The sequence below is a fragment of the Vicugna pacos genome, chromosome 2 (genome assembly GCF_048564905.1).
Source record: "Vicugna pacos chromosome 2, VicPac4, whole genome shotgun sequence".
Lineage (NCBI taxonomy): Eukaryota > Metazoa > Chordata > Mammalia > Artiodactyla > Camelidae > Vicugna > Vicugna pacos.
In genome coordinates this window covers 20,448,567-20,473,531 of record NC_132988.1, presented here as the reverse complement: position 1 = coordinate 20,473,531, position 24,965 = coordinate 20,448,567, and the positions used below count along the sequence as shown (strand labels likewise).

General features: G+C 39.6%; 1 protein-coding gene across 5 annotated transcripts in view; it reads right to left on the bottom strand.

The window, feature by feature from the left end:
* The window catches only part of INPP4B (inositol polyphosphate-4-phosphatase type II B), a 659,032-nt gene that overhangs the window by 203,202 nt on the left and 430,865 nt on the right, over positions 1-24,965 (bottom strand). For 4 of the 5 annotated variants that reach the window (XM_072976523.1, XM_072976505.1, XM_031692309.2 and 1 more), the window contains 2 exons: positions 21,830-21,880; positions 13,297-13,376 (listed from right to left, as the gene is read on the bottom strand). In XM_072976523.1, coding sequence (XP_072832624.1) covers positions 13,297-13,376; positions 21,830-21,880 — 131 coding nt within the window. Of the gene's footprint in view, positions 1-13,296; positions 13,377-13,711; positions 13,784-21,829; positions 21,881-24,965 lie in introns of those variants that run through there. The other variant, XM_072976522.1, reaches the window with a different exon arrangement.

Below are 24,965 nucleotides of genomic sequence, written 5' to 3'. Positions count from 1 at the left end.
AGTCAGCAGTTGCTGGATACTCATTTTTGAAAAAAGAAAAAGCTATTCAGGCTTAGGGTTATGAGACTAGGGTTTATGATGATGACAGATGCTTGCTTGCTTGCTTTGGGGAGGAGTGCTATGCACCAGGCACTATTTTAATTGCATTGCATGTATTACTTTTTAAAAACCGCAATGTTAACCTTGTGAGGTCCTCTTACTCCCAATCATAGATGAGGATGGTGAGGTGCCCTCAGAACTCCAAGCGGTACCTCTGTTTCTAGACTTCCCAGTTAAAGCTGGTCCTGGAAGGACTGTTTTCCAGGAACATGGAGGTTATCCAATAAAAACCAATACTTTTCCTTGTATAATTCACTAGTTGGGCACTCTAAGTAATGAAAAATGACCTCCTTACCTCCCCCTGCCCACAGTCTCCCCCCACCCCCACCTCCCTGACCCTGTTCCTCTATTAAGTAAGTCACAGATGGAGACAGTCCTCGGGCTTCTACCCCTACGGACCTCACAGCTCATCACAGAATCCAAATTCTTCATTTTTGAGATGATAAAATTGAAGCACACAAAAAAAGCTACTTCTTGAAGCTACATGTTCAGTTAATGACAGAACTTGGACCACAATTTTACTTAGAAGTGACGTGACTTGGTTTCCAGTCCCAGCTAACATGGGAGGTAATCTACATGGCCATCCTACTGCCTGCATTGGAGGCTCACACGTCAGCTTTATGCTCTGAGTATTAATATGCATGACAAAAACAGGAGGGGAAAGGCTTTCCCAGAATAAGTATTCATCTGTTGTTACAAAATGTTGCTTGTCCTCCATTCTCAGCCTCTCCTCTAGTTTCAGAGTTGCCCAGGATTCTATTCTTAAAACTAGTTCCAGAAGGAAAATCTCCTTATCCCTTGGAAACTCTTCAGTCATCCTTTCTGTCTCCATCTCTCTATGGGGAAGGCGTTAGGTGAAAAGCCTGAGAAACTTTCATTGCGGAATGGGCTTGTAGGGTGTAAAGAAGGAAAAACACTCTCCAGAATACACGTGTTCCCATTTTTTGTTCACTTTAGCTTTAAAACGCAGCAAGTTTTGCTGCCTCATCATGCTCCTGCTAGCTTTTTTGAACTCACAAACTTTTTTGAATTTACAAACACAATCTCTGAAAAAGTGGTACAATTTCATAGCAAATACTATGGAAACAATTGTGTGTGTTTTTCACCTTTTCTCCCCTCTGTGGAACCTTCACATAGCCTTTATTGTCTCAATATATTTTTCAAATGAACTTGGTGGGAAAGGTAACATCACTCGAATAGTATTTGTTTCAAGGACTAGGGGAAGTTGAAAGGAAGAAGAGATGGCATGAAACAAGAGGTAGGGAGAAAACGTTTTTTTCCCTATTAAAGTATAAAGAGATCCTTTTATTAAAATCTATCTTATGAACCCATAATTTAAGCTCATCTCAGTGGCATTATTATCATCCGTAGACAGATGAAGAAATTTGAAGTAACTCAACTCTTGGTGACAGTAATGAAACTGTAACCTCGTCCAGTGTTACAATCACAGACTGATCCTTAAAGTGCGTTAAAAGCTATATCTTCTGGTCACAGAAGCAATTCATGCTTACCGGTACCACAGTTAAGTCTCAATAGCCGAGAAATTTAGTGTTAGTTGGCAGTCTGCCCAGCAAACAAGGAAACCCCAAAACTGTTAGCGACTGTCTCTCCTATTTACCGTGGAGGTCCCTGGAAAATCTTCAGTTTGATTCTAGATAAGAGAAACATAATCCCCACTATACACTATTTCTAAGTTTAAGATTGAAACTTTTAAAGCTGCTTTGAATTAGAGAGATTTCATCGATGTCGAGGAAGATAAAAATAAAATTAAACTCAACTTTTCTACTCTGGTCTTTGACGGACGGATGAGGATTAGACCAAGTTTATTCTAGCACCTTAAATTTGTTCTTAATCAATCTTTATATTAAGTTCTAAAGAAATGTGTTTGTTTACTTTCCAATGTACATGTGCGAACATCAGAAAGAAGTATGTATCTACAAGCAAATTTGGTCATTTCATTTGCCTGTAATAATGTAATATGTATACAGTAACACTTAAATCAGATTCAGTTAAACCTTCATTCAATGATTTCAGTTAATTTTTAAACTTACTTTCTATGTAAGATGGCAGCTGTCTCATGACGCAGCAAACTTACCAGTGCCTTAATTGCCTAATTTTTTTTCTATCAAAGAACCTTTAATTGCCTAATTTTTTTTCTATCAAATTCCAATGAGTTTGAGTACATTGATCAAGGCACCCAATGGATCACCCTCAAAATAGGCTGGGCCCACTGTTAGAAGCAGCCAACCCCTTTGTAGCACTGCCTTGAGAAAAACAATTTGCTTATATTGGTATTAAAAGTAATTAAGTGGAGCAAATAATTGTGTCTGTTCTCTTCTTTCCTCACTCTTACTCTACATCTTTTTAGCTCTGACCTCATCCTTTTCTTCTGCCTTCTTAAAATCTTTTACCATATGACTTCGTGTATTTTCTAGTTTTCCCTATCTTCCACTAATAAAACTATATTTGTCTTCCTTTTCCTGACTCCATTCCTTATCTACTGAAGTCTTACTGCAAACAAATTCTTCAAACACACTTTTACTATGAGCCAGCCATGCTATTTCACAGAACAGCAGGCATCAGTGAATTTCACTTAACGGACTAGGGTGGAGAATCCTAGGCTAGAGCCAATACAATACATTGGGGGAATACATTGTTAAGGGGCAGCAACTTTCTGTAGTTCCTCAAGGGGGGTACCTCCGGCCCAGCACACTCATATATATCAAGTGGAACTGACAATGTGCAAACAGAAAAACAAAGCCAAACCTCAATGGGAACAGTTGAGAATAGTGACCTTCCAGAGATCATTCAGCCTGTGTTAGCTGGGGCAGGAACAGTGAGTTCTGACCTGCTTCTTCAGGGACCCCTCAAAAACCTAACGATAGGAAAATGGTCAGTTTGGTCATAGGAAATTGAGGAGCCTGGTTGGGGATGGTGACCAGACCTCTTCACTGACATGCCTGGAGACTACTGCCTCTCAGTTCCTAATAAGAGTAAATTCAGAGAATACCAGGGGCTTCAGATGGGTAAGACCATCCCGGGCAAGAAATACCAAAAACTGGAGGGAAGACAATAGGACACCAGTGTTGGAAAGAGTCCAACGCGCACACCATCTCCATGTACAAACACTATTGTGCAGTCTTGTTGGCTGAAGTTGAAACTGAGCTCAAAACCTGGAGGAGTTTCCAAAAAAAATACAGACTCTGACTCCACCTTTAGAAAGTGTTACATGCACATAAGCCACTATAAATGACAAAGGAAGTGGTGATCAGTGTCAAGGGTGATGCGTGTGGCTGCAGATGAAGCTGAAAAAGCAGACTTACTATCTTGTGTATCTTGGCTGAGGGCTTTTGCACATTTATTTTCATGTTCATGCTCATTTTGGGGTGGAGACAGGAAGAAATATAAAGATGAAGGCAGGAAAAGAGCATAATCAGATGAGAATTGTAGAAGGGATGAGGTGAAAATAATGCTGAGATTTCCAGCTTGGGCTACAGTTAGGGTACCTGATGGTTCTTAGTTTAACCAAGAAAGGACCAGCACCAAAAGGCAGAGCTTTCAGGGGAAGACCTAAGTTCAGTTTGGGTAGTTATAATTTTAGGTAATTGTGAAAGTAAATGTGTGTCCACTTACGCAAGCTTAAAAAGAATCTGTCGATGAACGTAATGAGAGATCAGGTATTTTGTCACTCCTTTTTCCCCTTCCCACACATTCTGTACCAGCTTCACAAATCGGTGCCTATATAGGTCATGCCCTGGGTGTAAAATGCCACAGGGTTAGCAAAGGTTGGCAAGAGGGGGTGGGGGAAATCAGGGTGGCTGACTGCATGCGGATCGGAGCACAGCGCATGGAGGTGGAGGCTGTGTGTGTGCAGGAGTGGCTGTTCCTTTGGATGAAGAACACACACCTGCCTACAGAGGTGCGTGTTAGAAAAAATGTTCACTTTGGGAAAAGTGGATGAATTCATATACAGGGTCCTTTGTGTATTTCTCTGGAAAATGCTTGCTTGTTTTTGTTGTCCCAAATCAGCATTTTCTCAACTATGTTGCTGTTTTTCTTGACACACAGTGGCTGATGCGCTGTTAATAGGGGCTCCATGAAGAAAGCTTCTTGTGTTCAAATTAATTTGGGAAAAGCTCTAGGCCATGCTTCCTTGGAAGGTCCCACAAGGCCTGGAGGACTAATGGAGGCTCTAAGAAGTTCCACAATAAGGTAACCCATTTCACTTTTTTCTTAAATATAGCATTTTCCAATTTACTTGAAATAAAGCTTCTTTATTCAAAGAAATCATACTAAAAGCTGAAGGGTTACCAATGTTCCAAATAACACTGCTTGGAAAAAGCTGATATAAATGTGTCCACAGAAGCAGAAATACAGGGTAATAATGATGAAAGTGACTTTGGTAAATATGAGCAAATCCAATACAAAATTTTCAGGTCAATTCTAATTCCTTGCAGGCCTAATCATTCCTGCAAATTATCTTCAAAGCTAAATTAGCTCTCCAACTTCTTAAGCAGGTAGGTCTTTGTGTACAGATATTAACTTTATGTGATTTGCATTTTAAAAGAGGAAAGATCTCAGGCTTTTCTATACAAACGGAGGAGCTATTGAAGTGTACTCTGAGTACGTGTTGTCCCTTCAGCGGCTGAAAACTCTAATTTGCAATCTGACAAATACGACATCTTCTGAATAATGCAGACTAAAGAAGTGCTAATTGGTTTCCATGGCCGTACCTCCAGCCTCATGAAAATGGATCAGGAACATAAAGAAAAATGCAGAATATACTACTGCAGAGCCATTTAAATTCTAAATGAAAGACAGTCTAGTTGGATGAAATGGGAAATAATAATACTGATGGCGATGATAATTTTAATAATAGGTGACAAGCCGGATGGGCACCTGCTTTGCATCAGATACTGTTTGCAGACAAGTTGGGTCTAATTCGTCTAATTCTCACTTGGGAACAACAAAAATCAACATCAAATGACCTAAGGCCAGAGGAGCTAATCAATAAAAGGAAAAAATAGTAAAAACTACAGTTAACGTTCACGGAGCACTTACTATTTGTCAGGAACTGTTATAAACATCTCACATTAGTGACTCATGTGCCAAGGCTGTAAGATGGCTCCACTGTCACCCCCATTTCACAGATAAGAAGCTGGAGTCTCAGAGTAACCAGCCATCCTGCGAGGCAATAGAAGGGCCCGGCTTCGAGCTCAGCCATGTCTCTAAATCTCATACTCTTTCTACTCCTCTACTGTCCCAATCCCATGATTTCTGCATACTTTGCATTCTCTGATTTTATCATAAATTGATATCATTTAACAGTTATTATCAAGTGGCTCACGGTAGAGCTTTCTGACAATTTTAGGCAGTCTTGTTCCTAAATGACATTAACACAGTTACGTAGAAGAACGGAATCAGTTTCAGAAGCAAATGCCCCCGCTTCTGTTTTTGATGTCTCTCTTCCTTCTCACAGTCCAGCCCTGAGAAACTTCACTCGAATTTATTTCTGTAGACACTTTGATAGATTCAGCAATAAAATGCATCAGTAAACTCTAAAAGCAACTGCTACTCTGTGTTACTTTTATGAATTTCTGTCCTGATTTCAATGCTATGTTGCTAAAATTTCAAGTCAAAACAAATTTTATATTTGCCCCCAACTCGACTGGAATGCTGCCTGTTTGAACCACACAAATCCTTTCCATATGCCTCTTGCTGGTATCTGCCACCTGATAAGAATGCAAATCTGATGTAGCCTGAGTAAAGCCAGAACTTAGGTTTCAAGGGAGCATGCATTCCTCAGATAAAAGAAATGTTATGTCCCAGATCAAAGGTTAAATCAACCCCTCTGTCACTGACCAATCTGAAGAATTGTGGATGTCATATTTTAAGAAAGAATTTCAACAAACTAAGTCAGCAAACTAAGCAAAGCATTAAGGTATGGTTGAAGGAATCAGTAAGTTTAATGCAAGAAGCAACGAAAACAATCTTTATTAGTGTTTTTCTCTAATGCATGGAATGCATGGAACCTCACTGCATGTATTAACTGCCCAGAATCACCCCGGGAGGGAGGCTGTTACTACTTCCCTTAACAGATGTTAGAGAACAGACAACGTGCCTGGGGTGACAGAGCTGAGACTTGAACCCAAGTCTGGTAGGAAAGTCTGCTGCACTTTGCACTACATCACATTCCTTTCTGAGAAAAAAAAGGAGAGAAGATTCAAAGTTGGGCGAAAAAGCTGTTTTCAAAGGTGATTATAGAGAAAGTCATGAGACTTATTCTACTTAACTCCATGAAGGAGAGCCAGGAACATGGCAAGGAGATGAAATGTGCGATAAAATAGGAACATTTTTCTAACATTGATCTGTCTAAAAATGGGACCAATGTATGTAGCCTCTTGAATTTGAGTTCCAGGTCAGTAAGGGGCTCCAAGAAGTTGATGTGCCAAGATCTCTTCCAGTCTTCAAAATTATTTAACTCTAAGATTCTAAATAAAATATACCTTATCAAGGACCCTCCTTCTCTCCCAATGTCCATCCTGCCCCAGCTGTGGGAGTTTAGTAAGTCATACTGTCCCTCATTTTTATTATTGGTAAAACAGGAATACTATCAACTTTCCAGGCAGGGTTATGAGAAGATGCAAGAAGATGAGACATTTGAAGCGTTTAAACATCATAAACCTCAGTAGTGTTAGTTACCTCTTCCGACATGTTTACAAGGTCCAAGTCAGTGTCAGAATCAGAGGAGCTGTCCTGGAGGGGCTTCCTGTCTTCATTTGAATCCGGCCAAAAGCAGAGTGGGAAAAGCATTCCAAGGAGACGAGGCTCTCCCCACGTGCGTGCGTCTGGATCGAGCATGAGTGCGCGTTTGCTACTGAGGTGCATGCTTTCCTGTCGTTCTCTCCCAAAGCGGGGGAAAGGCAGAGGTCTTGGGCATGGCTTTCAGGGTTTAGGATGGGCACTTTTAGGAGATTCTAGGCAAAAGCATCACTTAAGTTAGCTTTTACATGCCTTCCCATCCTCTAACTTTCCCATTAGTGCATTTAATAAAGTTTAATGCTATTCTGCTTTATAACGAATCATTGATATGCCACTGTCTCTCAAAGCAAGCTTTTTGACCACTAAGCAATGCCTACTGCCCTTCTTTAGTGTACAAACTGTTTTTGACACAAATAAGACTTCGTGTTGGGGACCCATCAGAACTTTTTGCTGTAATTCTACTTTCTGGTACCTAGAAAAACTAACTAGAAGTAACTTTTAAGAGAACAAAACATATTCAAAAGATACATCACTCTAAAGATGCCTGGATGTGATTTTTTAAATCATCTCTGAAGTTCAAGTAAATGCTGATAAGAAAAGATGTTACAGAAGTACTCATCACACATGCAGTTTTAAAGACTGTATCTGATGCTTAAAGTAAGAAGATTTGCATAACCATTCTTTGCATGTAGAGAAGAGTAATGAGGGGAAATTAAAAAGGAATATTTAATCCCATTTGAAATAAAAAATAAATTTATCATTTAAAACTCTATTGTCAATCTATGGCCAAGGTTGATCTCAGGGTACCCTGGGGGTTCTGATGCATTCACGCATTTCAGGAACAAACTTATTCTGATCCACTGCCCTGTGGCTTACAGAACATGCTCAGCTCCCAATCTGTGAGTTGCTAGTGACAAGTTCATCTTTCCATCACTCTGAGTATGCTTTCTCCTTAACACTGCTTCCAGCTCTTAAGAACATGCCTTTGGGAGATTAAGTTAAAACATGTGATTTTTGTTGTTGTTGTCTTTGAATTTTAGAAACAAAATTGAAGTCTGTGTGTGTGTGTGTTTGTGTGTGTGTGTGTTTCAGGAGGTTAAATTAAGCAAAATACCAAAAAAAAAAAAAAAGACTTCATACTCGGATATTACCTTCCCCAAGCACATGCATTTGACAACAATGGAAAACAAGTAGCCATGGTTTGTGAGAAAGCAAAGTCGTCCTAAAATAATATAGATGCACATATCCATCCACACAATCTATGAGATATTTGCATGGGTATATGCACATATAAATGTCATGTGAAATAGGGAAAATGTAAAAACAAACAGTAGAAGTTCACTGTTACCTTCTTTCATAGCTCCTCCGTACAGGTGTATATTCTAAACCGTAGCACTACCTGTGTATGTAGGCTCATGTTGTGTGTTACATGACAGCACTATGCTAAGTGTAGCAGAAGTAACAAATGAAAAGGAAACATACATTCTCTTTTTATGGATACATTCTTCCACATCTGCATTCAAAAACAATTTGTCACATCCACTATGATAAAATTACATAAATGTCTGCTTAATTTGGGAGGGGGTTACATGTAGAAGATTACAAAAGAAATAATAGAGCAGACATTAAGATGAGCTGCAAGTTTCTGTGACAAGGTAATGCGGTCTACACGGAAATACATGTGAATTCTAAGTAAGGTTTTCAGCTTTTCAAGCAACTTAGAATCTATCACTCACTAAGAGTCTGAAAGTTCCTTGTCTCAGATAGACTTTAATGCTTAGACTGCATTATAGTCACTAATTTAGGTGGATTCCACTTGGAAATAAATGGCACCAGGTTTTTCTATTGAGCACCCATACAAATATTTTAAAAAGTCATCATCATGAACCAAATCCCAACGAAGATTTATTGAACCTCCACTATGTTACAGGCATATAAAATTGAATTTTAAAATTAAAGCATTAAGAAAAATTGAAGTCTCTAAAACTCTCCAAAAGACAGAATAAGAGAAGAAAGCAAAGATTCTATTAGATCATTAACTTTCTACGAGGCAGGAAAAAAGATGCAGAACAAGCTCAGACCAAAACGAATTCTAACCCTGCCTGTACGACTGGCAGCTGTGGAAGTGGCTATAAAACGGAGATGATAACGCCGCGTGGGTTAAATAAGATAGTGCGAGAGAAACACCCAGCATGTCCCTTGCATGTTAGCAAATACTCAACAAATCATGAGATTTTTTTCATTAAGTGTTATTAGTAATACCAACTGCAAAATATGAACTCTGCTGCTATTTTAAAAGTTTTGTAAAGAAACTCTCACTGCAGTTAGCACATGAAAAATTCATGATAGATACTTGCTGACTGAACAAGCGCCAAATGAAAGTTGAACTGTGAGGCACCAGCTCTCAGACAGGGTCAGAACACTTCCATCTGCCCCAGTTCTTCTGAGAAGGATTTCCCAAGAAAGAATTTTTATCCCCTGGCCATTCTTTCTACCTTTGTGATTGTTAGATTACTTCACTAACAACATAATTTTCCCCGTTTCTCCATTCTGTTGTTAAATCATAAGACTATGATGTTCCAAATTTCTGCTTGTCATGGTTTCAAGAGACTCAGATCAGGTTGGTAGAGCAAATAGCTGTTAGGTGTGTGGGCAGAAAACCAAGTTCAGGCCCATGGTTCTGGGATGAGGATAGATTCCACAGGTTTCCTGAGCTCAGTCTCCCTTCCCCCTGAACAGAGCAGGCCGCTTCTCAGTTTCTGCCATCACAACTCACATTTCTGAGTTCTCCAGGACCTGTTAACACTCATTAGGTCTTCATTTACTGTAAAACGAGGCACTGCGGTGAAACAGATGTGGGAGACACCTTGAACAAGTGGTCCCGGACCTGAGTCCTTGCTTTGTTCTGCTATTACAGTCACGTGATATGTGACCTGCTTTAACTCGATCTCAGTTCTCTCCTTTGTCAAAGGAGACAAGAAGTGGGTCATTAAGAGTCCAGGCTTATGAGGATGGGTATAGCTCAGAGGTAGAGCACGTGCTTATTAGCATGCACAAGGTCCTGGGTTCAATCCCCCGTACCTCAATTTAAAAAACGAAAAAAATGAAACGAAACAGAAAAACAAAAGCTAGTCATACACACAAAATAACTTAAAAAAAAAAAGAGCACAGGCTTTGTAGTCCAAAATGTGGGGCTTCACACCTTGGCTTTGGGGCTTAAGAGCATTGTAGTTTTGTGCAAATTACTTACCTGCTTTTCTAGACCTCAGCTTCTCAGTTTATAAAATGACAAAAATTAATAACATCATAGGCTAATTAGATAAGGGTCAATGAAACAGCATCTCTGATATACTTATCAGAGCATAAGGCACATAGTATCTCATAGTAGCTTCCTCTTCTTATTATCATTGCTATTTTGAGGGTACCCAGTGTCTTTCATGCCTACAATTGTAATCCTCCATGCAAGAACCTCAGCTGGTTTACACTACAGTGTGGAAGGCAGGACTATATGGCAATGAACTACAGAACAAAACCAGAAAGCAGGGTTCCAGATCTAAAAGAAGTCAGAGGAGACGGGAACTACCACACGTAAACCAGCAAAACAAAGTAGATGTAACATACAGGTAAAAGGGTTACCAAGACACCAAGTCCAGTTCGGGTGCCGGAACACCTAGACAGAGATGCAGTGACTGTGCCTCCAAACGAGGATGAGTTACGTGAGTAGAAAGCACTTACTGTACTGGAGGCATTCTCCCCAAGATATGCAAATGAATTTTACTGTGTAATTCAAAAATGCATCATATCACATTTCATGAAACTTGAGTCTAAATCTATAAATAAGATACACACTTCTTGCCCTTTTCAGTTTTCTATGGAAAAAAAAATTCAGTGCAAAATTCAAAAATTCTAGTTCACATATGACACAGTGGCCAGATTAAACTACGGTGTTTCATGGCAGTAGTCTGAGAGTTTGAAATCTGAATTGGCTGATGAAAGGCAACTCAAAAGGACAGTGAACACAAACAAAACTGTATGGATTTTGGGAGCTCACCAAGAAAGAATGGTGCCAACAAACAGACTCTTATTCCTGCGAATTTGTTTTACAGAAATCTGAAAATTCTCTCTTTAAAAATAATGACTGGAATGTAAAAGCAATACAAGTTAGATATTTGCAGTGCAAAGGAATATTAAAAACAAAACTAAACTAACAACCAAAAAAATGCTTCTTATCCCTGACCTAATGTTCCTCCAGCTCGGTACCTCAGAGGCCGACAAGTCAGTGGAAAGAAGATAAATTACAGCAGATGTAAAAACATAAAGTGCCAGAAGTCAAAGGTTATGATAAGTCTATAATGCATTTGGGTCATAGGAAGAGAAATCCACAGATTTAGCAAAATACAAAAAGGGAAAAAAATAACAACCTAGCCATTTCAAAATTGGTTTTCAAAAATTATTTTTTCTAGAAAACGCAATTCTGTTGTTGAATTTGTTTTCCTTTTATGCATCAAACTTAAATACATCAGAAGCAGAAGTATTAAAATCAAAAGTGGCAATGTGCCTCGATTTCCTCTAAATCTGAGATTATTATATTCCTTTTTCCTTCTAAGTGTGGTACTCTAAACTAGATCCTTCTGTCCCTAGCCTCTCTCTGAGGTGTTGTGTGTGTTCACTGATTTTCAGTTCACTAAGAATTTCTGGGCCCCTGATTTCGGTTTCAAAGCTAGTGTCTAAATGTTGTGGATCTATGCCGCCGATGTTAACGACAGTTCTGATGCAATCGATTACACAGTTTGTGACCAGCCAGGTGAGAAATAAAGTGTCACATGTCACACACAGAAAACATGGGGCTGCTGGGGGTTCTCAGCAAGCTCGATGTCTGACATCTCCTATCAGGCATCCAGGGGCGCTTGGGTCAAATCTAACCACCATGCTGGGTGGGTAATAGATACCTTCCAGGACGTCAGTGACAGTGATGAACAGGCATTTTAGCTGGCCCTTACACACTTCAAACTGAAAATAACCACAGCAAAACTTTATTGGAAATAACACCACAAAACTATAAAGATTTTTAAGTGTCTTCCCAAATAAAATACAAGAAAAAAAATAACATGTTTAAGAGACACAGCCAAAAGGAAGCCAAAAAGAAGACGAAAAGAAAAAGCCTCATTAGAATCCATCAGCACTTACTTTTCTGCATGAATATGAATTACTTGAAATTATTTTATACCATCTCTTAAGTTAAAATGCAAAACTGTAAGGATCAGGAAAATCAGCAAAGAACACAGCCAGCAGTACACATTCCAGTACGAGCCATGGCATCTATACTGAAATAAACCTAGTACAAGTGGGTCCTTGGGGGCTGGGGCAGAGGGCAAACAAACCCGAGACACGTCGTCTGTTCCCTGAGAGTGGTCCCTTTGTTTTATCAAAAGAAGAGCATCTTAAAATGTTCAAGTACTGTTCTATACGATTTGATGCTCACGTATACTACATAAACATTGTACGGCAGCGTTCTCCACGTACACCTAATTTTAAAGTTATTATACACTTAGAAAATAACATGCTAATTTTTCAAACTTACAATGAAGTTAAAAAGAAATGATCATTTTACTTAATATTCTTCTTAGTGTCAAAACACCATGCAACTTCCTAGAGATCGGTGTGTACAAACAAATTGTACTAACACTCAAAACCATCTCTGATCTGTTGCCTGTTGCAATATAAGTCTGTTTCAACTTTGCTTTAAACTTAATAGCATAGCAACAAAATAAGCTTAAAAAACGACAATCAACTTACCCTTTATTATAAATCTGCAATGTTGCCTCTAGTAAACATACTTCAAACCCAGAAACTCACTTGATTTAAAAAGTAGCATTTTGATAAGTAACAGAAATGCTATTTAATAACATGCTCATGATTTCTATTTACTTTCTTACTTTCAAGGAGCTTCATCACTTTAATTTTTTAGGAAAGTGTAGTTACTTGCAATATTATGTTAGCTTCAGATGTACAACATAGTGATTTGAAATTTTTATAGATTGTGCACCATAGAAAGTTATAATGTTACCGACTATGTCCCCTGTGCTGTATATTACAGCCCTGTGGCTTACTTATTATATAACTGGTAGTTTGTACCGCTTAATCTCCTTCACCTTTTTAGTCCATCCCCCTGCTCCCACCTGGCCACCACTCATTTGTTAATAATGTCATTTTTTTCCCTACAAGAGCTGATATCTGTTGACAATCTGAAACACAAACTTGAATGTGAACTTGAGTAACTGCTGTTTTACTGCAACTTGCTGTATTACTGCAACTTGGAGAACGTAAGCTAGTCTGAGAGCTGACACCTAAGCCTCTGCGAGAATTGTGACTCTCGAACCCAGCCAGCCTTCCGTAAACATCACGGGCTGTTAACTTTAACAGCATGAGACTCACCTCAGGCTCAGAGCCAGCACTTGCTCCTTCGACTTCAGTAGCTCCCCAACTTTAAAACTGGCATAGCCCAGGAAACTTCGCTGGAAATCAGAGAGAAAGAATGGGTTCTCATTAACTTCTGAGGTTCTTAGTATTTTGCTGTCACACCAAACAAAATTAGTCTTTAGAAGAATGAAATGGTAAATCTATCAGCCTGACAAATATTTCACTGACAGAGATACAACCATCAGTAATATATCCAGCTCATGGGGTGAGGATGAGGGAGGCAAAGGCATCCTTCTCATTACAATCAGAGCCCCATAGCCTGGAAGGTAACAAAAAGCCCAACATAGAATCCAGGACTCTTTCAGGCATAGATTTTCTCCCCATATGAAAACTGGGGTCACAGAAAAGATGACAAACTTTCAATATTTACCCATGCCACGTTCTTCTTATTAGAATTCCTCAAGTCATGGGCAGCAACAACTTTGTATTCCAGATATGAGCAAATCTGTTAGTTGGAGCTATTTTTATGTGGGACTCTGTACAAGTTATAAATAGAAATGCTGAATTTCTCCCCCCTCACAGCAATGTTTAAAAGCATTTGTTTCCTTTGTTATTTCCATACTAGCAGGGGACATTTTCATTCCAACACACAAAAAAGGCTGGTATTTATTCAGTTACATTTTCTAAAATTGCTTTTTTAACCCATCACACTGGGTGTTGACTATCTACAAATATCTACCTCTCTGACTCGTAATACCAAGAATAAAACTCTAAATTGGTTTCCTTTTCTAGGATAAAAATCTTCCATTTCTTTTTAATATTCCTGGCTACTTGTGATTTTAAAGTCACAATATTATGGTATACCACAGATAGGATTTCTCATTCTCCTTTCAAGGTCAAGATGTAAACATGAAAATATCAAACCTGCATTAATACCTACACCACTGCTGCCTAACACATTATAATATTTCACAAGTCAGCACTAGGGCTTCTAGAACACTCTCTCTTCATAGGTCTGTGGCCAGCTTGCACAGACTGAGGCTTCACCCAAGTAGTCTGAGATCAACTGGGTCCTTTCAGAGGAAAGCATGCAGTTACTCCATACAGAAAACGTTGCATCTACACACAGCAATCCGTTGAGCAAAGGGAAGAAAAGCTTCAGGTCAGAATCTTTCTCCCTCTTTTCAAACCTCTATCTTAGAAGAACTGGTTCAAAAGTCTTAAAGGCAAAAACGTTTGACATACAAGTCGGTTGCAAAGCTGGAGATGCCTGCATGCCAGTAATGATAAATCCGATTAATTCACTGGAAACTCAAAGAGCTGGTTTAGACATCAAGTCATCAAATCCAGAATAATGTGAAACTAAATTATTAGGTGAAGAGTATTAGGTGAAAACAGAGGATTTGTGGACACAAGTTCTGATGATACAGTGAGGAAATAAGTGAGTCAAGACAGAAAAAGAAGTCCAGGAGCTGTATGAACAATGCTTGCTTTCAGCAAGGGGCAGACAGAGTCTAGGAGACACCCGGCTGAACAAAAGCACTCAAGCCCCCTTTTCAGAGACACTAGAACATCCCCATTTGAAAGAATACCCCTCCCCAACACTGCTAGTCTCTACTCCTTATCTTGTTGTATTTTTCTATTATCACATAAATATTATGTATTTAACAGCTTATTTTGTTACCCCCCCAAAAAAATAAAAATTGAGATTCTATAATGAGCTTTGTTTTCTGATAAATCCCCAGTGCCTAACACACACCAGGCATGTGATAATTACCAACAATAAATGAATGAATGAATGGCATAGACACCAGCTTCTAAGCAAATTATTCTATTAGATATAGAAGAAATGCTCCTTCTAGAGATATTTATTAACTACTGTAGTTCACTGAAATGTGGGAAATCAAAACAATTTTTGGCTGGCAGACTGTACACTGTTGTAGTGAATTTCACTTTAGCATTTTGTATTTTAAAGAAATGTCTCACTTTTTCACTGGTAATTAGCGTTTTTAACTTACATCCACCCCTCCCTCATTATCCTCACTTGAAGAAAATTCTTAATCTCTCAGAAATTTCATGGTGCCCCAAAATTTCAAATTATTTCTTCCCTTCACTTTTTTTGATTTTGAAGGTATGGATGGTATTAGAATTAATAAAACAAACTGTACATGCCATAAATGTTATTGCCTTTTCAGCAACAAAAGGAGCAGATGTCCCAGACTGGAATGTAGCATTGAGAGACAGGTGGAGTGGCTATTTTCAGACATGCTCTGCAGACACACCATGAGGCACAGCTGCAAGTGGAGTCTGCGACCACAAGCCAGCGGATGTCTCTCCTGCCCACCAGACCAGGCGCTCCTGTGGAAGAAGGACCTTGGCTTGTCCATCTCCTAGCTCAGCCCAGTGTTCGGAACAGAGGGGCTGTGTGGTATGCCCACCGCTGCACCATGAGTGCATCCCTGGTGCCCAGAACAATGCCAGGAGTCAGTCTTTTCCATCACAACTGTCAGCCACATGCTTAATCTCAAAGGTTAGTAAGAGCTTACAGAAATCATTCCCACCCATTAGAAAGCATTACCACCCTTTAGAAATCAATTTAGATAATGGCATTATAGCATTACATTATGAAACCGTGTCAAGCCAGAGGAAGTTTTATTTAGGTATAAATATTCTCCTGTTTATTCTAAAAATAACTGTACATCGGGACTACACAGGGCATAAAATGCATTAATAAAATCCCATAATTTAAAGACAGCGTGTAATCGTCTCACGTGGCAATACTGAATGACGAACTTGCCCTTACATTTACTTTCTAGCAGGTTTTAATGTGCTTGCTTTATCTCAGTATAAATAAAACTTACATCCACCCCTCCCCTCGTGCTCCCAAAGTTGAAAAACACATCATTCATTCACCCAGTCATCATTTACCCAGTCACTGGACTCCTGGTAAAAGAAAGAATCAGGGAAAATAGTTCTATTTCTGAAACTTAAATTCCCACAGAGGGAAAACAGCTAATGTAAAAGGGTAATTTAATATAGTTATTTTATCTTTACTGTCACTTTAATCATAATCAAAATTTAAGAGACCTCTTAAAAAATTTTTATATTCCAAATATAGCTCAAGGAACAATGTTTTCATCTCTCCTTTGGTATTGTTTCTAAAATTCTCATCATAAAGCTTTTAAATGGAGCTCCAGTATCAGGGGAGGAATTTTAAAAAGACAAAAAAAAAAAAAAAAGTCAGTAGAGCTGGGGGTCTGAAGCGTAGTTCCAAATACATGATTATGTCCAAAAGTGGAAATCTGGCCAATTAAATCGCTTCTCCCAGCCCCTAGCCCAGCTGTCCACAGACGGGCACCGTCAGGCTCTGTTTCTCTGTCTTCTCTCTCACAAATCTGGGTCCCAGACAAGGTACTCCACCCTCCTGGGCCTCAGTTTCTGTATGAAAAAGCTGCACATGGCAACTCTATCTGTCTCACAGTTTTTGTTATGAGAATTAAAGTAACCCAGGAAAAGCACTTATTACATTGCTGGGAAAATAGAAACTATTGCATAAATAAAGTATTGCATAAATGCTAGCTTGCAGAGTGATTAAGGAAAATATGCCCAGAGGTCAGATGACTTAAACGTATTATAAATCTACTGTAAATACTTTTTGGAAAAGGCAGGGTATTAAAAATAAAAAGTCTGTGAGAAATTCCTGTTATTAAAGAAAAGAAAATATATATTTAAAACTACAAATTCAATCCAGGAAAATATAAATCTAATTTATATTTAAATTAGATTTAAATATATCTTCTAAAGAAATTCTAGATAAAACATGGAAAAAAAACCCCAAAGATACAAAGGTTATGTCGTCCTTTAAAGTTATTAATGTTGAGCACACGTTACCTAGGATTCCTTACAGCTCAAATTTTTATTAGATCATGTGGAATGTTTATCAGATCCTGAGAAATGTCTGGATGAAATCAAAGAACGTTAAGACTTAAGACATCACCAGTCTGTAAATGAAGAAACAGGGCCCATAGGCGTTAACTGGCTTCCACCTGCTCATAGAACTAGCTGATAATGCAGAGGCCAAGTTAGAAATCAGATTTCTTGCTCTTCAGTCGAGAATTCTTTCATCCCCATCACGCTGTGCCTCATTTCCAGGACAGGTGGTAATTCCCTTTCCTTCCGACTGGCTCTCTGCCCACACGGACGTGTGGCTTTGACCTTTCTTGCCGGCTCATGACAGTGCAACACTCCCCATTATCATTCTTGTGCAAGCACCCACAGCAGATATCATTAAATTGCTAGATGTATGATTTCACTCACTCACCTGCCTGGAGGGTGATATCAAGCAGGGTGGAGAAAGTGGGGCATCTGTCTCAATCCCTGGCCCTTCTCTGTGGGGAGTGTACAAATAAACCATTCATCCCGCCAGCCCTTGCAGGAACTCGGTGCAAGTCACAGATATTCAGAATGCTCACCAGGGCTGCATACCTCCCTGAAGCAAGTCCTCGATGGTTCAGTTCCCTGAATGAACCATACAACATGAGAGCCCAGAGGAAGTACACCCCCATACTCGTTGCCAGGAGCTGGCTAAATCTACATCACCTATGTTCATCTCACAAAGCCTTTATTCAAAGTATAGGTTTCCTTTTTATTACAACTTGCTTAAGAATGTAAAGAAATGTACAGAACACATTTGAAGCATTTATAAGAATAGATTTTAGTTTAATTTTTAAATTGAAGGACTCAGTGGCTAGAGTCCTTAGCACATTGTAATGGCACAGCCATTACCAGCTCTATGTTCTGGGCCAAGAACTTAAACTCTCAAGAACTTTTTCAGCATCCAGAGGATTTTCTGAGGAGAGATGAGATGTATATTAGCCAGTGGTACTCATAGCTGCTCAAGTGTAGCAAGTCTTCTCTATCCAGAGTACTACATACTCTGAGGGTATTAGAAAGCCAAGGCATGCTGACTTATTCTTATTTAAGCTCACTCATGCCATGCTTGAGATTCAGTTTCAGTAATCCAATTGCCATTTTGTGGAGTTCCAATGTGTCATAAAATGTGCTCAATTTTTGCCATATTATTGTAATTATTTTTAGACACCCTCTCTTTTATTATTCTGGTGGTTCTAGAAAATATAAGATGGTTGGCAAACCAAAATTATGGTATGCTTCCTAATGCATTCAGTATGTATGTCACGATTTGTTAATTTCCAGGCACAGAACTAGGACTATCACAGCGAACAAATAAACAGGACCTTGGACCTTTGCTCTCATGCAGTTTAACACCTAGTAAGAGTGCAGAGGCATTAATACCCATTCGACCAAAGTTTCATTACTAATAGCATCTTGATTTTGTTTAAATGGGAATTGTACCCAGATTCCCTCCTACCTAGGAACTCTGCTGTTCTCAGTGATACGTCAGTGGCAGGACAGTTGGCCTTCTGTATCCTGGGGTGCAGAACCCAGTGGTAAGGGACCCGTGGAAATGAAGGACCAACTGTAGGGACGTGAGCATCGGTGGGTTTTGGTACCCACCAGGGATCTTGAGACCAATCCCTTAGGAACAACTGTATATCTACTGAGTTTTCCCAGCAAGTTACTGTTTTCCAGAATTGAAGGAACAGAATGAGTCGACCAGAGGCTTCAATCTGGAATATGATACTTGGAGGTATACTTGGAGATCGGACCATAGTTTAAAAAAGGAGGAGTGGGATGATGGGTGGAACCTGGTTGCTTTAAGCCATTTTGCAGCCTTGGACAGTTTCCCCATGGCTTTTTCTAACACAAGAAAAGTAAGTCCGTTACCTTAAGCTAACCTTTATCTGGTTACTTGCCTCTCCACGCATTCCTAGCTGATGTGATAGGCATGTCACAGAATGTCCACTGAGAATTTTCTTTTGGTCCAAGAATTACAGCTGAGTCTTTGTCAAAGATGAGGACACAAGATACAAAATGTTCCACATTACAAGTTCAGAGATCTCATCACAGGGCCTAAAGAGAAGCCAGTTTAGAGAAACTGGCCTATTCGTAACCATGACAGAGCCAGTTAATATAAAGGTGGTGTTAGCAGAGAGGGAAGGTTTGAATTTAGGGAATATGCAATTTAGGAAATAAGGCAAATCTGTCTGTTCTTTACCCTCAGCAAGACACCTCTATCCTCAAGCCCAGACCCCAGGTCAAGGGAGCCTGGGGCCTAAAAACTCACTTATTAAACTTGAAGGTGTCCAAATCATCTTCACTTCTACTGTGTTGGGAACTGGTGATTGTGTCTTCTTTGAGAATCATCGATTACTCGATGCTGCTGGGACTTACAAAAAGGATTGGCAGAGAGATGGCTCAGCCAGAACCAGAATCCCCACGGGCGGGAAATATACGCTGGGAAAGGACCTCCCCAAAATACCTATATTTGTGCTCAAAGGAGAGCCAGCATTTCACCATCTGCCACAAAGAGGACTCAGATAGTCAGCTTAGGCTGAAAAGCATCAAAACCAGCATAAAGGGAAATGCACCCTCACTGTGGCCAAGCACAGAAGGAACCCCTCCCCTTTCCTTTCTCCTTGTCATAGCCACTGAGCGATAAGAGGGCATGTGTGAGAGTGGACCAGGCTCCCCCTCCACCACAGCTGCTAGAGGTTCAGAGCTGTCTGCAGCCTGTCCTGGGAAATGGTGGAAGAGAGGGAAAGAAAATAATGTAAAAGCAGACAAAACCCTCAAGTTTTAAAATGAAGAAGATATATTCCAAAACCTTGAATGAGAGGAAAAAACATGGGGAAACTTACATGATTAGGCCAAGATGTCACTAAAACCTCAAGCAAGGGAGCTTTAACACAAAGGAGTTGTGGAAGTGAGCAGTTAGAGGAGAAAAGATTAAACCAGCTCATCTTTCTTGAACTTCAAAATATAAATAATTTTTAAAAAATTTTTAACTTATTAATATTTACAAATTTAATTTTTTTGCAATTTGCAGCAACATGGATGGACTTGGAGAGTATTATGTTTAGTGAAATAACTCAGACAGAGAAAGACAAATATTGTATGATATTAATTCTATGTGGAATCTAAAAAAATACAGCGAACTAGTGAATAAAACAAAAAAAGAAACAGACTCACAGATATAGAGAACAAAGTAGTGGTTACCAGTGGGGAAAGGGAAGCTAGGAGGGGCAAGATGGGGGGGAGGGGCAAGATGGGGGAGGGGCAAGATGGGGGAGGGTCAAAAGAGGGGTTATTATGGGATTGTATGAAATCATATGTATGAAACTCCTGAAAAATTTAAAGCACTAAAGAATTTTTTAAAAATTTTGAAAGCGTTACAAAATTTCAAAAGGCCTTACATTATATAAAGGAAATGTAAAGGGTGTGCTGACAGTTTGCAATACAATTCTAGTTTGATGCAGGGCTGCTGGGTGGTCATAGGCAGAAGTCTGTGACCTGAGCCCTGAGCAGGAAAAGACCGCTGGCGGGGAGCAGCGGCCGGGCAGCGGGAGGGGCACGTGGCCTGCGGGGATGGAGACTTAAGGCTGAAAGGACTCGCTGGTCCTCTGGGAGAAACCAAAGCCCACGCAGTCTTGGCACAGAGATTGGTGTTGGAAGTGAGAGCAGCACAAGACGCTGAGAACAGGGCATGAACTTTCACTTGAGTCAAAGAGTTATGCAACCTGCCCCCGGAAGGCACGAGAAGCCCGTGCTCAGCATGAGAGCACAAAGTGCCCTTCTCCTCCTGCGCTGTCGGATGCAGAGGTGGCTGATGTTCTTCTCAGCCCTTGGGATGGCATCTGGTGCCAATGAGGAAATGAATGCTACCTAGTACAGGGCTCCCCATACCCACTGGAAGAAGGCTGCCAATTGCCCGGAGGATTTCAGGGAATTTCAAATCTGCTTTTCAGCTGGCGCAGCCACAGGGTCTCTGAGACCCAACTTATTTCCGAACTTTTCCCTCCTTTCTGAATGCAAGATCCCAGGGACTCAGCCTTCTGGGCTACCTTTTCAGTAGCCTTCACTGCCTAGTCTAGCCTTGTCTAAGCAAAATCACCTATTACCCTCTTGCTCTCCCAACTTCTGGAAGCTGGAGATGGGATGGATGGGATGCAGCGGGAAGACCTCAGCAGGACTTTCCAGCATTGGGCTGTGCTTGGGTGGCAGCTTCTGTTTTGACCTGCACTACAGGAAGCAGAAAACGTCACATGGCCAGTTGGTTCTCTGCCTCCTTGCTGAAGCGGTAGAGCTCACAGCTGCAATTTCCCAGCCTCTTGTTGGTTCAAGAATGTTGGCTGCAAAATCGCATCTCAGTTACCTGCAGGGCAATTTCTAGACTCATCTCTAGCCAGCAGAACCAAATATGAATCCACTTGAGAATAATTTTCAGGAGACAGAGAATGACTTCCATGCAATTCAGCAAACATGTGACAGTGCCTCCTTACAGAGTCTCACACCCTGTTAATTTAGCTCAATTTTTATTTGTCAGCCACCAGGCAGGAGGCCAGAGACAATCCAAATGATTAATTTAGAAGCGACGTGTGTGCCTTTCGGAAACATAAGAAACACTTACCCCAACCTCTGGCGGAGGATCCTTATGTTCAGATAGGACACTGGTGCGAACCTAGGGAGAAAAACAAACATTTTCTGTAGGACTTTAGAGTATAAACCCGTGCAGAAGCTTCACACAGGTGCTGGGTTTCATTTTCCTTCATCTGGCGTCAATTCAGCTTCTGAAGTTAATCATTAGTGAAGGTGCCTATGCACAACATCCTCTGTGTGCACCAGCAAAGCCACCCTTTTACACTTCCTGAACTCCCTGATGCTCCTAAGAAGGCACAGCGGCCTGGATCCTCACCTCAACACCCTCCGTCAAACACAGCGATATCTTGGCTTTAGATGAATCACTTTTTTAATCTCCCTGAAGAGCAACCCTCATTCCATGTTCAGGGGAAAGGACAGAGTTGGCGTAGACCAAGTCATTCCATGCATGCTTATAAATATTTATTCTCCACATGGGCACCAAAACCCACAGTCCTTGTAGAATATCCCTCCCGCTTGAGGAATTCTAAGCCAAACTGTCACATACTATTATCTAGACTCATTTGAAAACTAATTCTCAATTGTAGGAGAGGAAAATAGTGTAAAATAATTAGTCATCTGGGGCAGCTTTTCATATGTTTATTTTTTAATTTTTTTTAATTGAAGTATAGTCAGTGACAATGTGTCAATTTCTGGTGTACAGCACAGTGTCCCAGTCATGCATATATATACATATATGTATTTTCATATATTTTTTCATTAAAGGTTATTACAAGATATTGAATATAGCTCCCTGTGCTCTACAGAAAAATTTGGCTTTTTATCTATTTTCATATATAGTGGTTAATATTTGCAAATCTCAAACTCCTAAATTTATCCCTTCCCACCCCCTTTCCCCTGGTAACCATAAAATTGTTTACTATGTCTGCGAGTCTGTTTCTGTTTTATAGATGAATTCATTAGAGTTCTCTTTTTTCTTTTCTTTTCTTTTCTTTAGATTCCACATATGAGTGATATCATATGATATTTTTCTTTTTCTTTCTGGCTTAATTCACTTAGAATGACGATCTCCAAGTCCATTCATGTTGCAGCAAATGGCATTATTTTATTCTTTTTTATGGCTGAGTAGTATTCTGTTGTATAAATATACCACAGCTTCTTTATTCAGTCATCTGTTGATGGATATTTACATTGTTTTCATGTCTTAGCTATTGTATACAGTGCTTCTGTGAACACTGGGGTGTACGTATCTTTTTGAATTAGAATTCCCTCCAGATATATACCCAGGAGTGGGATTGTTGAATCATAAGCTAAGTCTATTTTTAGTTTTTTGAGGACTCTCTATACTGTTTTCCATAATGGCTGCACCAAACTACATTCCCACCAGCAGTGTAGGAGGGTCACTTTTTCTCCACATTCTCTCCAGCATTTATTGTTTGTGGACTTTTGAATGATGGCCATTCTGACTGGTGTGAGGTGATACCATAGTTTTGATTTGCATTCCAGGTGAAATATCAACTCCTTAGATAACAAGGAGACGTATCTCTTCCCCTGAGTGCTGATTCCAGTACTGGCTGTACATTAGAATTACCTGGAGACCTTTCAAACTATCAGTGCTCTTTCCTGTCCCCAGGTATTGATTCTAACGTATAGCTACTGAGTCCACGGTTCTCTATTTAAGAAAAAAATGTTTCAGATAAAAAGAAATCACGACTATCTTTCTCACTTAAGAAAATGCTAGTAAAAGGAAGAAGAAAACATAAAAACCTAGATCCAGTATATCTTAATTTGAAGTAAGATAAGATAAATAAGCCAAATGAATACAGAGCAATATATATGCACACTCTGTTTAACTGGAGAGCAGAGGGCTGGGGGGAGGGGTAGGAGAGAGGAACTCAGGAATGTATAATGGATCAACATTTTAGGGGGTCATTCAAACAAAATCCCTTTGGAGGTGCAGCAATGACAATCATACCTCTTTCTTTGTTTCCTTATTGCAGATCCAGCACCATCGCCTGCACAATTTGTCAGTCATTATGGCTCAAAATTGCTCACCAGAGCACAAAATAAATGACACAAGAGATCCCAACAGAGTAAACAACACAATTTTCAGAACGCACTCAACTCAGGATTTCATGACAGAGCACTCACTGGTAAGAGCATTTCTAGTTTGAAGCTGCATTAATGTTCTTTGGTTCAGAACGTTCAGATGTACCATTCGGTCTCATTACCTGGAAATCATTAACTAGTCTCAGGAGATAAGAAAACAAGGAAGCTATATATATTAATACATAGTGGGCTGTAACGGACCATATAGAGCATGTGTGTGTGTGTGTGTGTATGTGTGTGTGTGTGTGCGCGCACAGACTCTACATACACAGTATGTGTGTGTATACAGAGATTATATACATAGTGTGTGTACATACACACTAACAATACAGGTATATTAGAATTAACAATATGTATGGTGAATATGTATTTACATACTTGCAACCTATACACACATGCATATATGTGTGTATTTATGCAACATTTTAAGAAAATATTTGACTTCCAAATAACTTTATCCAGTGGATATGCTTAAATTTAGAAATAAAGCTAAAGAAGTCAGAAACTGGTGAGGGTAAATGTATACAGAACTGCATAAAGTGTGAGTTTGTGTATATATGTATATTTTCCTAAATCAAGGCATGTCTAAATCACTAGCAGAGTGCTTGATTTAGAAGAACTGAAAGATAAAATTGTAAACCAATTTTAAGTTTTATAAAGTCAGACTTTTATAGGATATATTTGTTTAAATCAGTATATATGTCCAGTTCTAAAACTTGTATATTTAAGTTTAACATTACTGATGTTATAACATATAGATTACACATCAATGATGTTTTTCTCACATAATATATATCCCTCCTGACAGTGAACACAAACCACATGGCAAACACTGGGCTTGCCAGTGAATAAGGTCTTATCCCCTCTCTTTGGGAATTTAGGGTTTAGTGGACAGGACAAATGTCTGAATAGTCCAGGATAATGTAATAAGTTCTGTAGTGAGCATTTTCCTGTGGGCATTCAGAGTGAAGAGTTACTCACTGAGCCTGGGAGTGTCAGGAAAGGCTTCACACAGAGGTGGTCTGGGTTTTGAAGAATGAATAGGAGTTTCAGGCAGG